At 60.9% G+C, this 10,919-nt stretch overlaps 2 protein-coding genes across 2 annotated transcripts in view; one reads left to right on the top strand and one right to left on the bottom strand.

The window, feature by feature from the left end:
• The window catches only part of ATP4A (ATPase, H+/K+ exchanging, alpha polypeptide), an 11,100-nt gene extending 4,816 nt beyond the window's left edge, over positions 1–6,284 (top strand). The window contains exons 9-20 of the mRNA XM_004690268.1: positions 472–664; positions 1,300–1,475; positions 2,126–2,262; positions 2,340–2,490; positions 2,581–2,749; positions 2,831–2,985; positions 3,358–3,481; positions 3,790–3,935; positions 5,347–5,480; positions 5,784–5,885; positions 5,973–6,064; positions 6,256–6,284. Coding sequence (XP_004690325.1) covers positions 472–664; positions 1,300–1,475; positions 2,126–2,262; positions 2,340–2,490; positions 2,581–2,749; positions 2,831–2,985; positions 3,358–3,481; positions 3,790–3,935; positions 5,347–5,480; positions 5,784–5,885; positions 5,973–6,064; positions 6,256–6,284 — 1,608 coding nt within the window. The remainder of the gene's footprint in view (positions 1–471; positions 665–1,299; positions 1,476–2,125; positions 2,263–2,339; positions 2,491–2,580; positions 2,750–2,830; positions 2,986–3,357; positions 3,482–3,789; positions 3,936–5,346; positions 5,481–5,783; positions 5,886–5,972; positions 6,065–6,255) is intronic.
• A 2,844-nt stretch (positions 6,285–9,128) lies between these two features.
• On the bottom strand, positions 9,129–10,913 carry TMEM147 (transmembrane protein 147). The gene is made up of 7 exons (XM_004690568.2): positions 10,776–10,913; positions 10,637–10,706; positions 10,064–10,123; positions 9,845–9,981; positions 9,617–9,701; positions 9,413–9,534; positions 9,129–9,327 (listed from the first exon to the last, which is right to left on the bottom strand). The coding sequence occupies exons 1-7, from the start codon at positions 10,850–10,852 to the stop codon at positions 9,204–9,206; spliced, it is 675 nt and encodes a 224-aa protein (XP_004690625.1). The 5' UTR covers positions 10,853–10,913; the 3' UTR covers positions 9,129–9,203.
• Positions 10,914–10,919: the final 6 nt, after the last annotated feature.

The raw sequence follows: 10,919 nt of genomic DNA, 5'->3' as shown, positions 1-10,919 counted from the left end.
CCCGCCCCCCCCACCCCACCTACACCTCCACCTCCCGGTGGTGCTTGGCTCCGGGTCCCTCTCTTTCTACAGCCCAAAGTCACCCACACGCCGGTCCCGCCCACAGTCCCAGCAAACCCGCGCCCAGGCCACGCCCACAGCCTTTGGGGAGTAACCTGCAGCCCAGTTCCGCCCACTCCAACTCTGGACTCTTTCTGTCCAATCCCGGCTGCAGGGCGCTAACTGCGGCCCTAGCCCCGCCCTTTACCAAGTCTCTACCAAAGTCCGTCTCCACCGCGTCTCTGCCCGTCCCAGGCCTCACCTTCAGGCCGCCGGGATGGCTCTCCAGGCGCTCACCTGCCCCTCACCTTCAGGCCGCCTGCGTGGGCTCTCCAGGGGCTCCCAGTGCGCGCGGTCAGCCCCGCCCTTCGCCCAAGCCTGCCCATTCCTTCCCCTTGTCCAAGTCCACGCTGCTCTCCTCCCCGCCCACAGCTGTCCATACACACCCTGGACGACCCGCGGGACCCGCGCCACGTGCTGGTGATGAAGGGCGCCCCTGAGCGCGTGCTGGAGCGCTGCAGCTCCATCCTCATCAAGGGCCAGGAGCTGCCGCTGGACGAGCAGTGGCGAGAGGCCTTTCAGACGGCCTATCTCAGCCTGGGAGGCCTGGGCGAGCGCGTGCTGGGTGAGACCCCACGGCCAGGAGCCGGGAAGGCTAACACAGGCTCTAAGCACCCGCCGGCCAGCCTGACCCTGACATCGCCTTCCCTGGCTGACTGCTGACCCGGCCTGGTTCACACCGCTTCATTTCCTGTCTCAGTCTTGACCTTTGTCTATTTCATATTTCTGCCTCGCTCTCTACCGGTCCCCACCTGTCTTCCCCAGGCTCTCCCGAGTCCACCTGTGAGCCTCTGATTTTCCCCAATCTCGCCCAGATTGATGACCTGTCCTTGTCTTTCAGCCTCCTCCTGTGGACCCCTTGACCTTCCCCAGCCCCTGTCTCAGCTCAACACTTTCCCCCATCCTTGTCCTGACCTTAGATCTCTGCCAATTTTTGTCCCAACTCTTTGAATTTCCCTAATCCTTGCTTCAATTTTGGAAGACCCAGACCTGTGGTCGAACTCTGGACCTTTCACCTCTGGTAAGAGTTGTTCCCTCCCGGAGCCTCACCTGCTGAGTGAGGAGGCGACGGGATCAGGGGGATTGTGAAGCTGCTTCAGATGCCGTGAAAGCAGTTTCAGCCCAGGTCCGACAGTCACAGGTGCTGGACACACAGCGCCTGGTTATTTTACTACTTCGATGTCCCTGTTTTCTGGCCAGGCTTCTGCCAGCTGTACCTGAATGAGAAGGATTTCCCGCCTGGCTTCAACTTCGACGTGGAGGCCATGAACTTTCCAACTAGCGACCTGTGCTTCGCTGGGCTTGTGTCCATGATCGACCCGCCCCGGGCCACTGTCCCTGATGCTGTGCTCAAGTGCCGCACGGCAGGCATCCGGGTAAGCCATGGGGGAGAGCACCAGGCAGGGGCGAGAAGGGGACGGCAGCATTTGGAGTCAGGGAGCTTGTGAGAGAAACCCAGCAGAGATGGCTCGAACACCCAGAAGAATCTGGGCTCATGAAACTGACAAATCCTGGGGAATGCAGGGGTTTGTGTTCCTGGTTCCTAGGCTCATGGCGGGTCGTCATGATTGCTGAACCGATGAATGATATTAGCAGATAACCCTAAACCCTAACCCTAACCCAGCAGAAAATGGCTCGAACCCCCAGAAGGAATCAGTGTTCAAATCCCAGTTCATGAAACGGACAAATCCCGGGGGATGCAGGGATTCTGTGTCCTGGTTCCTAGGCCCTTCGCGGGTGGTCATGATTGCTGAACCGATGAATGGTATTAGCAGATAACCCTAAACCCTAACCCTAACCCAGCAGAAAATGGCTCGAACCCCCAGAAGGAATCAGTGTTCAAATCCCCCTTCATGAAACGGACAAATCCTGGGGGATGCAGGGATTCTGTGTCCTGGTTCCTAGGCCCTTCGCGGGTGGTCATGATTGCTGAGCCGATGAATGGTATTAGCAGACGTTCACACGAGAGGATAGGGCGATTGAGTGGATCCCGGGGGGTCAAGATCTGCGGGTCCCCCTCCCCCAGGTGATCATGGTGACAGGGGACCACCCCATCACGGCTAAAGCCATCGCGGCCAGCGTGGGCATCATCTCAGAAGGCAGTGAGACCGTGGAGGACATTGCTGCCCGACTGCGCGTGCCCGTGGACCAGGTTAATCGGAAGTAAGCCCCCTCACCCTCCTCGGCCCTCCCGCGCCCCACGCGGCCTGAGGCCCAGCGGCGCCCTCCCTCGCCCCCAGGGATGCCCGCGCCTGCGTGATCAATGGCATGCAGCTGAAGGACATGGACCCATCGGAGCTGGTGGAGGCTCTGCGTACCCACCCGGAGATGGTGTTCGCCCGCACCAGCCCCCAGCAGAAGCTGGTGATTGTGGAGAGCTGCCAGCGGCTGGTGCGCTGTGGGGGGGGCGGGTGGGCGGGCGGGGCTGGCCCTGGGCCCCAGCCGGGCCTCTCGCTGACCTTCTGCGCCGGCTCCCTGCAGGGTGCAATTGTGGCTGTGACAGGGGATGGTGTGAACGACTCCCCAGCCCTGAAGAAGGCAGATATTGGGGTTGCCATGGGCATTGCCGGCTCCGATGCAGCCAAGAACGCAGCCGACATGATCCTGCTGGACGACAACTTTGCCTCCATCGTCACGGGCGTGGAGCAGGGTCTGGCCGGGGCAGAGGCTGGGGCAGGCGCTGGGGGAGGTCGGCTGCGGGGAGGCTGAGCCGCCCCCTCTCCCTCCACAGGCCGGCTGATCTTTGACAACCTGAAGAAGTCCATCGCCTACACGCTGACCAAGAACATCCCCGAGCTGACGCCGTACCTCATTTACATCACGGTCAGCGTGCCTCTGCCCCTCGGGTGCATCACCATCCTCTTCATCGAGCTCTGCACCGACATTGTGAGTCCACGGCCCTCGTCCCACCCACGGCACGTGCCCTAGGTGCGTGCTCATGACTCGTGACGACAGAAGCCCCATGGATGCAGAGGAAGGGGGGCCGGGAGGGAGGAGACGCACCTACACCACATAGGAGAGAGAATATCGGAGATAAGTGCAGATGTTCTGACGGGCATAAACGCCAGGACAGATGTGAGCACATGCAGACAGGACGCGCCAACACGCTTGTCAGGGACCAGGCTGACCCGGACTGTCCAGACGGGGGTGGCCGTGTGGTCTGGGCAGGTCCTGTCTCTGTCCCCCCCCCACCCCCCGCCTGCTGGGGACGGGGGCCCAGGCGAACGCTTCACCCCTGTTCTTCTGCCCCCCGGCCAGTTCCCGTCTGTGTCCCTGGCCTACGAGAAGGCTGAGAGTGACATCATGCACCTTCGCCCGCGGAACCCCAAGAAGGACCGGCTGGTCAACGAGCCCCTGGCTGCCTACTCTTACTTCCAGATCGGTGCGGGCTCGCGCTGCCGCTGCCTTCACTGTGGCTCGGCCTGTTCGGGGCTCTGTCTGTTGTCCCCCGAGCTCCTTTCTGCACACGGTTCTGTGTCTGGTCTCTGTCTCTGATCTGTTGGTGCCCAGCTCTAGATAGCCGCCTCCCCTGTCTTTAGGGCCTCTGGGTGAATCTCTCCCCTGCCTGTCACTTATGGCCCTGTCAGTCTTTCCTGGGGTCCCGTCTCCCCATGTCTGCTACTCTGTCTCCCTGTGTTTCCGTTGCGCTGTCTCTGTGTCCATCTCCTCCATCTCCTTGACTGTATGCAGGTGCCATCCAGTCATTTGCCGGCTTCACCGACTACTTCACGGCCATGGCCCAGGAGGGCTGGTTCCCACTGCTGTGCGTGGGCCTCCGACCCCAGTGGGAAGACCACCACCTGCAAGATCTGCAGGACAGCTATGGGCAGGAGTGGGTGAGCTCGCCTCTCCCCCTTCCCCCCCGACGTGGTCTCAATGTCACCTACCCCTGAGGCCACACGCTGTCCCCTGGGCGAGTCTGAGTTCAGCCAGAGCATCCCAGACACCCAGACTCTGCCGGGAGGCCTGGGGTGAGGGGTCTTCCCACCACCCTCTCGAGCTCCAAAACCCTGCTCCGATGAGTCCTGGCCATGTCCCGACGGTGACGCCTCATCCCCGGTGCGGGATCAGCCCTCCCTGTTACTCTCCCTGTGACGTCACTCACACAGTATTTGCACACGGGACGGACTTTAATGAAAGTCCAGGGCAGAGGGCCAGTGGGTGTTCGGCTGGCTCTGTGGAGGTACAGGTCAGGATGTCTCCCTTAAACGTTCACTGTCGGGGTAAGAACGCAGACCTTGGGGCCAGATTTAGGTCTGCCTCACAGCTGTGGCCAAGGTGAGCTGACTTGTCTCTCTGTGCCTCGGTTTGCCCACCTGTACAGTGGAGTGGCTGCTGAGACCGCAGAGACATGCGGTGTGGCCGGTGGCACCAGCATCACGTGGGCACGTGTTTGAAATGCAAATCCTCAGTCCCCATCTCAGCCTTCTGGGGCCAGAAACTCTGGGAGGGACATGAAGTTTTAACTTGCTTTCTGGGGACTCTGAGGCATGCTGCAGTTTGGGGGGTTCCTGGAAGGGCTCCGTAAGCTAACGCACATGAAACACTCAGTACCTGGCGTGTACTCGGTGACCCCCTACCAGAGCTGGCCCCAGGTGCCCTCCCTGGTGGCACAAGGGGTTACGATGCAGCACTGTGAAGCTGTTCGCAGCAACCGCAGTGAGTTTGATCCTGGCAGGGAGCTGACCCCCATGGCGCGGCAGACCTCTCTGACTGCCCGCTGCTCCCTTCAGCAGTGGACTTCGTCAGTCGTCCTGTTCTGCTCCCCACTCTGTCTCTGGTGGATCCTCCCCCCCCCTGCACCCCTACTCCAGTTCTCTTGTATGCATAAATAAATCTTAAAAAAAATAGGGAGGAAAAAGGCTGGATAGTGGCTACCGCCTTAAGTGGGGTACGTGCCACTTCCCCTGAGCCTCTGTGCTTGTTTTTTGCCTTCTGCCTGGTTCCCCGATTCCCTTTCCCCTTCTTTCAGGCACCTGGGCCATTCTGCGTCTCCCCTTTCATACGAAAGTCCTGACCTGGCCCCGTTTGCACAGCTGCCGACACCACACCTTAGACCAAAGTGTCTGGGTCTGCACTGCAGTGTCCTGCCGACCTGGCGGGTCCTGTGTCTTTCCTGTCCCCCATCCCAGCCTCTGATGCAAGGGGGAGCATTTAGGGGTTCGGGGCCCCAGCCCTGAGTGCCTGGCTGGCTGCAGAGGTGCCTCCGCCCTGCTCAGGCTGCTTCCATCCCCCCCCCCCCCACAGACGTTCGGGCAGCGCCTGTACCAGCAATACACCTGCTACACCGTGTTCTTCATCAGCATCGAGATGTGCCAGATCGCCGACGTCCTCATCCGCAAGACGCGCCGCCTCTCCGTCTTCCAGCAGGGCTTCTTCAGGTGCCCCGGGCGCCCCGGCCTTCCTCGCCCCGCCCTCTGGGTCCTCCCCAACTCCCACCCGATCTTGACCAGGGGGGCTGCCGTCAGCACACACCAGCCCAGAAGTGCCGGCTCCGAGTAGCTTCCTGCCCAGTGACGGGCCAACAGCTCCCCCATGAGCCTCTCCGCAGGCCTGTCCAGTCAGTCAGTGAAGGGCCGCCGCTGCTGCTGGAGACCTGGGGCGTTCCCAGCTGGTCCCCCACTCGGGATGGCCCGCCCACGTCCAGTACTCCACTCTGAGCCTGCCCCCCGCCCCTCCCGCAGGAACAAGATCCTGGTGATCGCCATCGTGTTCCAGGTCTGCATCGGCTGCTTCCTGTGCTACTGCCCGGGGATGCCCAACATCTTCAACTTCATGCCCATTCGGTGAGGGCTCGTAGGTGTGAGCAGGGGGTGGGTTTGTGGAGCCCAGGCCGGGGACAGTCTTCACCTCCATCTCGCCTGTGCCTCCAGGTACCAGTGGTGGCTGGTGCCCATGCCCTTCGGCCTCCTCATCTTCGTCTACGACGAGATCCGGAAACTAGGAGTTCGCTGCTGCCCGGGGAGTGAGTGTGGCCCCGGGGGGCCTGGGGCGGGGGTGGGGGTGTTCTCAGAGAAGCTGCCCTGAATTTCATCGTCACTCAGCCTCCAAGCCCTTGTGCTCTTCATCCACCCAGCCCTGAGCCATTAGCTCGGCCCTGGCCCCCACCCGACCTGCACCCGCCGGTAGTCTGAGCCCCCTTTTTCTCTCTCCCAGGCTGGTGGGATAAAGAACTCTACTATTAGAGGGATCCTGGCCTTCAAGCCCTCCCTGCATCCACCGTAGCCAGATGGGGGCCGGACTCATGGGAGCCTCTGGACAGCCACAAGACACCCGAGCAGTCAAGTCCTCGCCCGTCTGCTCCTGCAGCCGACGGCACCTCAGCCTCAGCGGGACCTCATTCTCTCCCCTGGCACCCCCGAGGGGCGCACCCTCCTGGAGCAGCCCCTCAGCCTGTCCTCTGGGCTGGCCTTTGGGAAGCTTCTTTGGGCTGGCGGGCCTTTGGTGGGGCGTAGGAGATTAAGCTCCTGCAGAGTGGGTCTGCCTTAGCCCCAGCTGGGGAGCTTCCTTTAAGAACACCCCACTTGCATGTCAGTAATAAACCAGCTCATGTGAACTGTGCTTGCTCAGTGCTGGGCGCCACCTTACGTGTTTCAGCCCTGGTCCCTCCATCTACAGCTGTGTAGCTCCCTGCTCAGGGCTCTAGCTCCAGTAGTTGCTAGTCCGGCATGTGGCAGGTACTGTGTTCCCTGGGGAGTGAACCCCATTTCTTGCCTAGGATTATAGCACGGGGTTCCTTGATCCACTCCACCAGTCACACCTCCACCTTGGGGGGGGGGCAGCCACGGAGACTTCTAGGTAGGGGAAGGATGGTCAGGTTCAGCATTAGATTTCCACGAGGAGACCAAGATCAGGTCTATTTAGGGGGGTAGGAGAATGGCTGGAAGCAAAGAGGCTCCCCTTAGCACCCTTTGCCCTCCTGGAGGCTGCTTGACACAGGGGTCAGATGCTTTCCGCATGGAGTGTTGTCTCACTGGCTTGCGACTGCGCGTGTTCCCGGATGGGCACCCTGCCACTGGCTGGTCCCTCGCCAGCTCCTGGAGGTTCTCAGTTCTCATCCCACAACTTGACTAGCTGCTGGGAATCCCACCCCTACCCCCACCACACTTTTTCCTAGCCCCATGTTTGAGTCTGGGCTCCAAGGTTTTTGTTTTCATCAGAATCCCCCCATGCTGCACCTCAGCCCAGCAGCCTCAGGTCTCCCTGAACCCCTGCCTCCAGCCTCACCCGCATGTCGGGGGGGACCCCCAATGGCCTCTGCATCCTCCTCCAAACTCGCTGCCATCTACTGTTCCACGTTGCGGTTCCTTCCCTCTGGGACACAAGGCCATCTTGTCACTCTACTCCTTCCTTCCTCGCCTCCCAGCCACACCCCCCCCCGTGGTCTCCACCACCTCTATGCTTCTAGCCACACACACAAACAGCCCTCTTTGCTTCCAGCCACTCTCCTACCCCCTTAAACAGACCTGATCTTGGTCTCCTCCTGGAAATCTAACGCTGAACCTGACCATCCTTCCCCTACCTAGAAGTCTCCATGGCTGCCCCCCGAGGCCAGCCCCCCAGCCCAGCCTTTAGTGCCTCAGCGACTGCTGGCCTCACAGCCCCTGAACTTGTTCTGCTGCAAAGGCCAAGTCCTCCCTGACCCTGAGGCCGAGATGACGATTTCCTCTGTCCCAGGAATTCACCCTTCACTATCCCATCCTCTCACTGCTCAGGTGGCACCTTTCCTCCCCCACCACAGCCCTGGTCACGGTCCTCTAGCTCATTAGTCACCACTAGGCACCCCCTCCACACCCTGAGGCCTCTGGCCTGTGCTGGCCTGGAGTCTCCACAAGCCCCATGAAAGTCAAGGTTACGTGACGGCCACAGTAGGGGGCTTGGACCCAAGTCCCTGCTCAGCACTGCTGACCCGTCATCTCTGTGACTTTCACTTGTCTGGACATGCATCACTGGCTAAGTGGGGTATGGGTGGGAGGTGTGGGAGGACGGCAACCCCTTAGCCGGCACCTGCGTGAGCTGGCGGGGTGCCTCACCTCCTTGTTTTCCACATCCTAGTCAGGGTGACCAACCTCTGACCTTCCCATTCCACTCCTGACCCCTACGGGCCCTGACATTACCCGGGCAAGAAGGGAGTGGGGTTAGATGCGGCTGCCCGGCTGCAGGTAAATGTGAGATGCAGAGCAGAGGTTTGCTGGGTGCTTTCCTAGGCCAGGGTTAAATACCATCACAGCAGGAGCTTAACAAAGTGGTGGAGATGGGGGGCGGGCAATTACTAGTGCCATGGTCTGGGGGATCCCACTGGGATCAGTAGGAACTGGGTGCTCCCCCTGGGTGAGCGTGGCTATTAGGGTGGAGCTTCTGGCACATCCCACTGGGGGAGAGGGAGGGGAAGGACAGGTATTGGCCCCACTAAACCAGGAGGGGCTGGGGCAGGGAGCTGGCATCCCGGCAACACCCGAGTCGGTGGGCGCCAAGAGCTCTGCTGCCTGACTGGCTCCTCTGAGAAGTACGACCAGGGTCCGAGCTGCGGGCCAAGCCCTGCGCGAAACACTGAGCGCTCAGAATCACAAAGACCTGCCCAAGAGCAGCACCAAGGGGCAGCGGTCACTGTTCAGTGTGCGCAGGGGAGCTGCAGATGCGTGCGCAGGAGCGCGGGCCGCACACGGTGCCCCCAAGAGATCCCCTTACCTGCACACCACCAAAGGGGACTGCGGCAGAAAGCCCAGAGAAGGGCCTGTCGAAGAGGGCCAGGGTGAGGCTGCAGGAAGCCCCCAGGAACGTTTCCCTAGACTCAAGCTCCTCTCACCCCTGTTTCCCGAGGGCCCTCTTCTCAGCTGCTGTGAAAGGATCAGGTCATCTTCAGTTCACCCTGGGGGAACAAGGAGCCGAGACCGTTTCCTGAACAGGGACACATCAGTGTTAGTTTCTCAGCCTGTCTTAATGCCAGAAATGGGGGTCGGGAGGCCCCTGGAATCTTGGTGAACATGGGACTGATATGAGAGCTTCAGAAGGACAAATGGAGGCGGAAACAAATTTCCAAATACTGTTTACTTCGCTGAAACCTGGAAACAGGCAAAAGGTGTGTGATGTCTGGGGTATGTCTCCTAGGAGTGTACATTGACGACAGCGACATACAGGGCCAGGGTGCTGAGGGCTAGCAGCCCTGTCACCACAGCTCGGGCCAGCAGTGCTGTCCAGCTGCCCAGGGAACAGAGGTGGACAAAGGTCCTGTGGGCAAACAGCACAATGAGCGAAGGAGAACATACAAGCACCCCTCCTTGGAGCCCCCTACCTCAAACCCAGCCCAGCTTACTCCATGACAAAGGCTTTGTAGACACTGAGGAACATCAGCAGGAGGACTGCCGGCCTGAAAGTGTGGTACAGGTCATAGCGTGTTATCATCCAGACCTGGGCAGAGGCGACGATGTAATGGACCTGGGGGAGGCAGGGAGTCAGGGCCAGGTCTTGGGGAAGAACACGGCAGCAAAGGCGTGCGCCAGGGAGCAGGACTGCATACCAGACTGATGTTGGAGTCAATGCTCATCTGGATGTATTTCCAGTCAAACTCAATGCCCCGGGCTCCAACCCAGAGTGGGATGCAGCTGAGGAAGGCAAGGGAGAGATGCTCTAGTATCCAGAATCAGAGTCAGAATGAGCGCCCAGGACCTGAGCCCCACCCACCAGCGCCCCTCTGGAACGCAGGTGACCCAGCTCCGGGATCTGGGCTCCAGGCTGCTGCACACACCGGGACATAATGAGCTCGGCTGTGGCCCAGCCCAGGGCGGCAACCATGATCTTGTACTCCCCCTTGCCGGCGTTCCGGGACATGACGAGGTTGAGGCCTATCAAGTCTGCCACATCCACGCTGGCCTTCATGAACTCCTGTGGGTCAGGGTGAAGCTTGAGTAAGCAGAGGCCAGAGGGCCCGCCCCATTCCCTCCCTGCGCTCCCTGGCCCCACTCACCCCAATGAAGTCATAGATGCCGCCTTCCCAGGTGGGAAAGAAAGTGGCCAGAAACAGCATCTGCAAAGAGAAAGCAGAGAGGTCACCTCAAGGTGACGGGAGTCAACCATGTGGGCCTTGTGAGCAGCCAGTGTGCATGTGGAGGAAAGGACCTGGGGGTTCTGGGGACGGGTGGGAGAGCCCGCTAGACAGGGACAAGGCAACAGAACTGGGGGAGACAGACCGTGCTCAAGTTTGAGTTCTGTGGCCCTCACAGGGGCTCAGGGGCAGGTCTGAGGCCGCGCTGAGTTAGTGCCGCGTGGGCCTCAGGGTTAGTGAACAGTTATTAATGGCACCACACAGCTGACTTTGCTCCATTTTACTCAAAGTGTTACGGCAAGATAGCTTTAAGACCTCTCCGACTCAGATGCCAGTCCTTCCAAAGTCGTCTTCTGTGGGTACTCGGGAGCGCCCCTAAGCTCCGAGGACTGGTCCCACCCGGAGAGGGTGTGGGGGGATCCGAGCGGGGGGGGGGCGGAGCCCTGGGTCTGGTGAGCTTGGGGGCCAGCAGCGCGGGGTCCGAGCGGCCCTCACCTTGCACAGCTGCACGAAGAGGTAGGTGACCCCGGCCTGGACACACTTCCAGAAGGCATTGTACTCGGACCTGCAGGAGCGGACGGTGAGGGGGTCGGCCCGGCCCGCGCCCCCCGCCCCGCCGCCGCCCCGCACTCACAGGCCGCTGCACTTGTACGTAATGAAGTAGGGGAAGTAGGCCAGGGCGAAGCAGTTTCCGAAGTGAAACAGCGTCATGGCGCCGGCCGCCCGGCCCGCGGAGGGGCGCGGCGGGGTCTCGGAGCGCGGGTGTCCCTCAGCCCCC

The sequence above is a fragment of the Condylura cristata genome, unplaced genomic scaffold, assembly GCF_000260355.1.
Source record: "Condylura cristata isolate star-nosed mole 26May11 unplaced genomic scaffold, ConCri1.0 scaffold00028, whole genome shotgun sequence".
In the NCBI taxonomy this organism is placed as follows: Eukaryota; Metazoa; Chordata; class Mammalia; order Eulipotyphla; family Talpidae; genus Condylura; species Condylura cristata.
The sequence above is the reverse complement of the archived record's forward strand: the minus strand, read 5'-3'. Positions and strand labels throughout refer to the sequence as shown.

Bases quoted from the DNA above. Each gene is read 5' to 3' on its own strand.
- TMEM147 (XM_004690568.2), bottom strand. From the start codon at position 10,852: ATGACGCTGTTTCACTTCGGAAACTGCTTCGCCCTGGCCTACTTCCCC. The intron at 10,707-10,775 runs GTGAGTGCGGGG...CCGCTCCTGCAG, and splicing joins ACGTACAAGTGCAGCGGCCT to GTCCGAGTACAATGCCTTCT. The intron at 9,982-10,063 runs GTGAGTGGGGCC...CCTGACCCACAG, and splicing joins GCATCTATGACTTCATTGGG to GAGTTCATGAAGGCCAGCGT.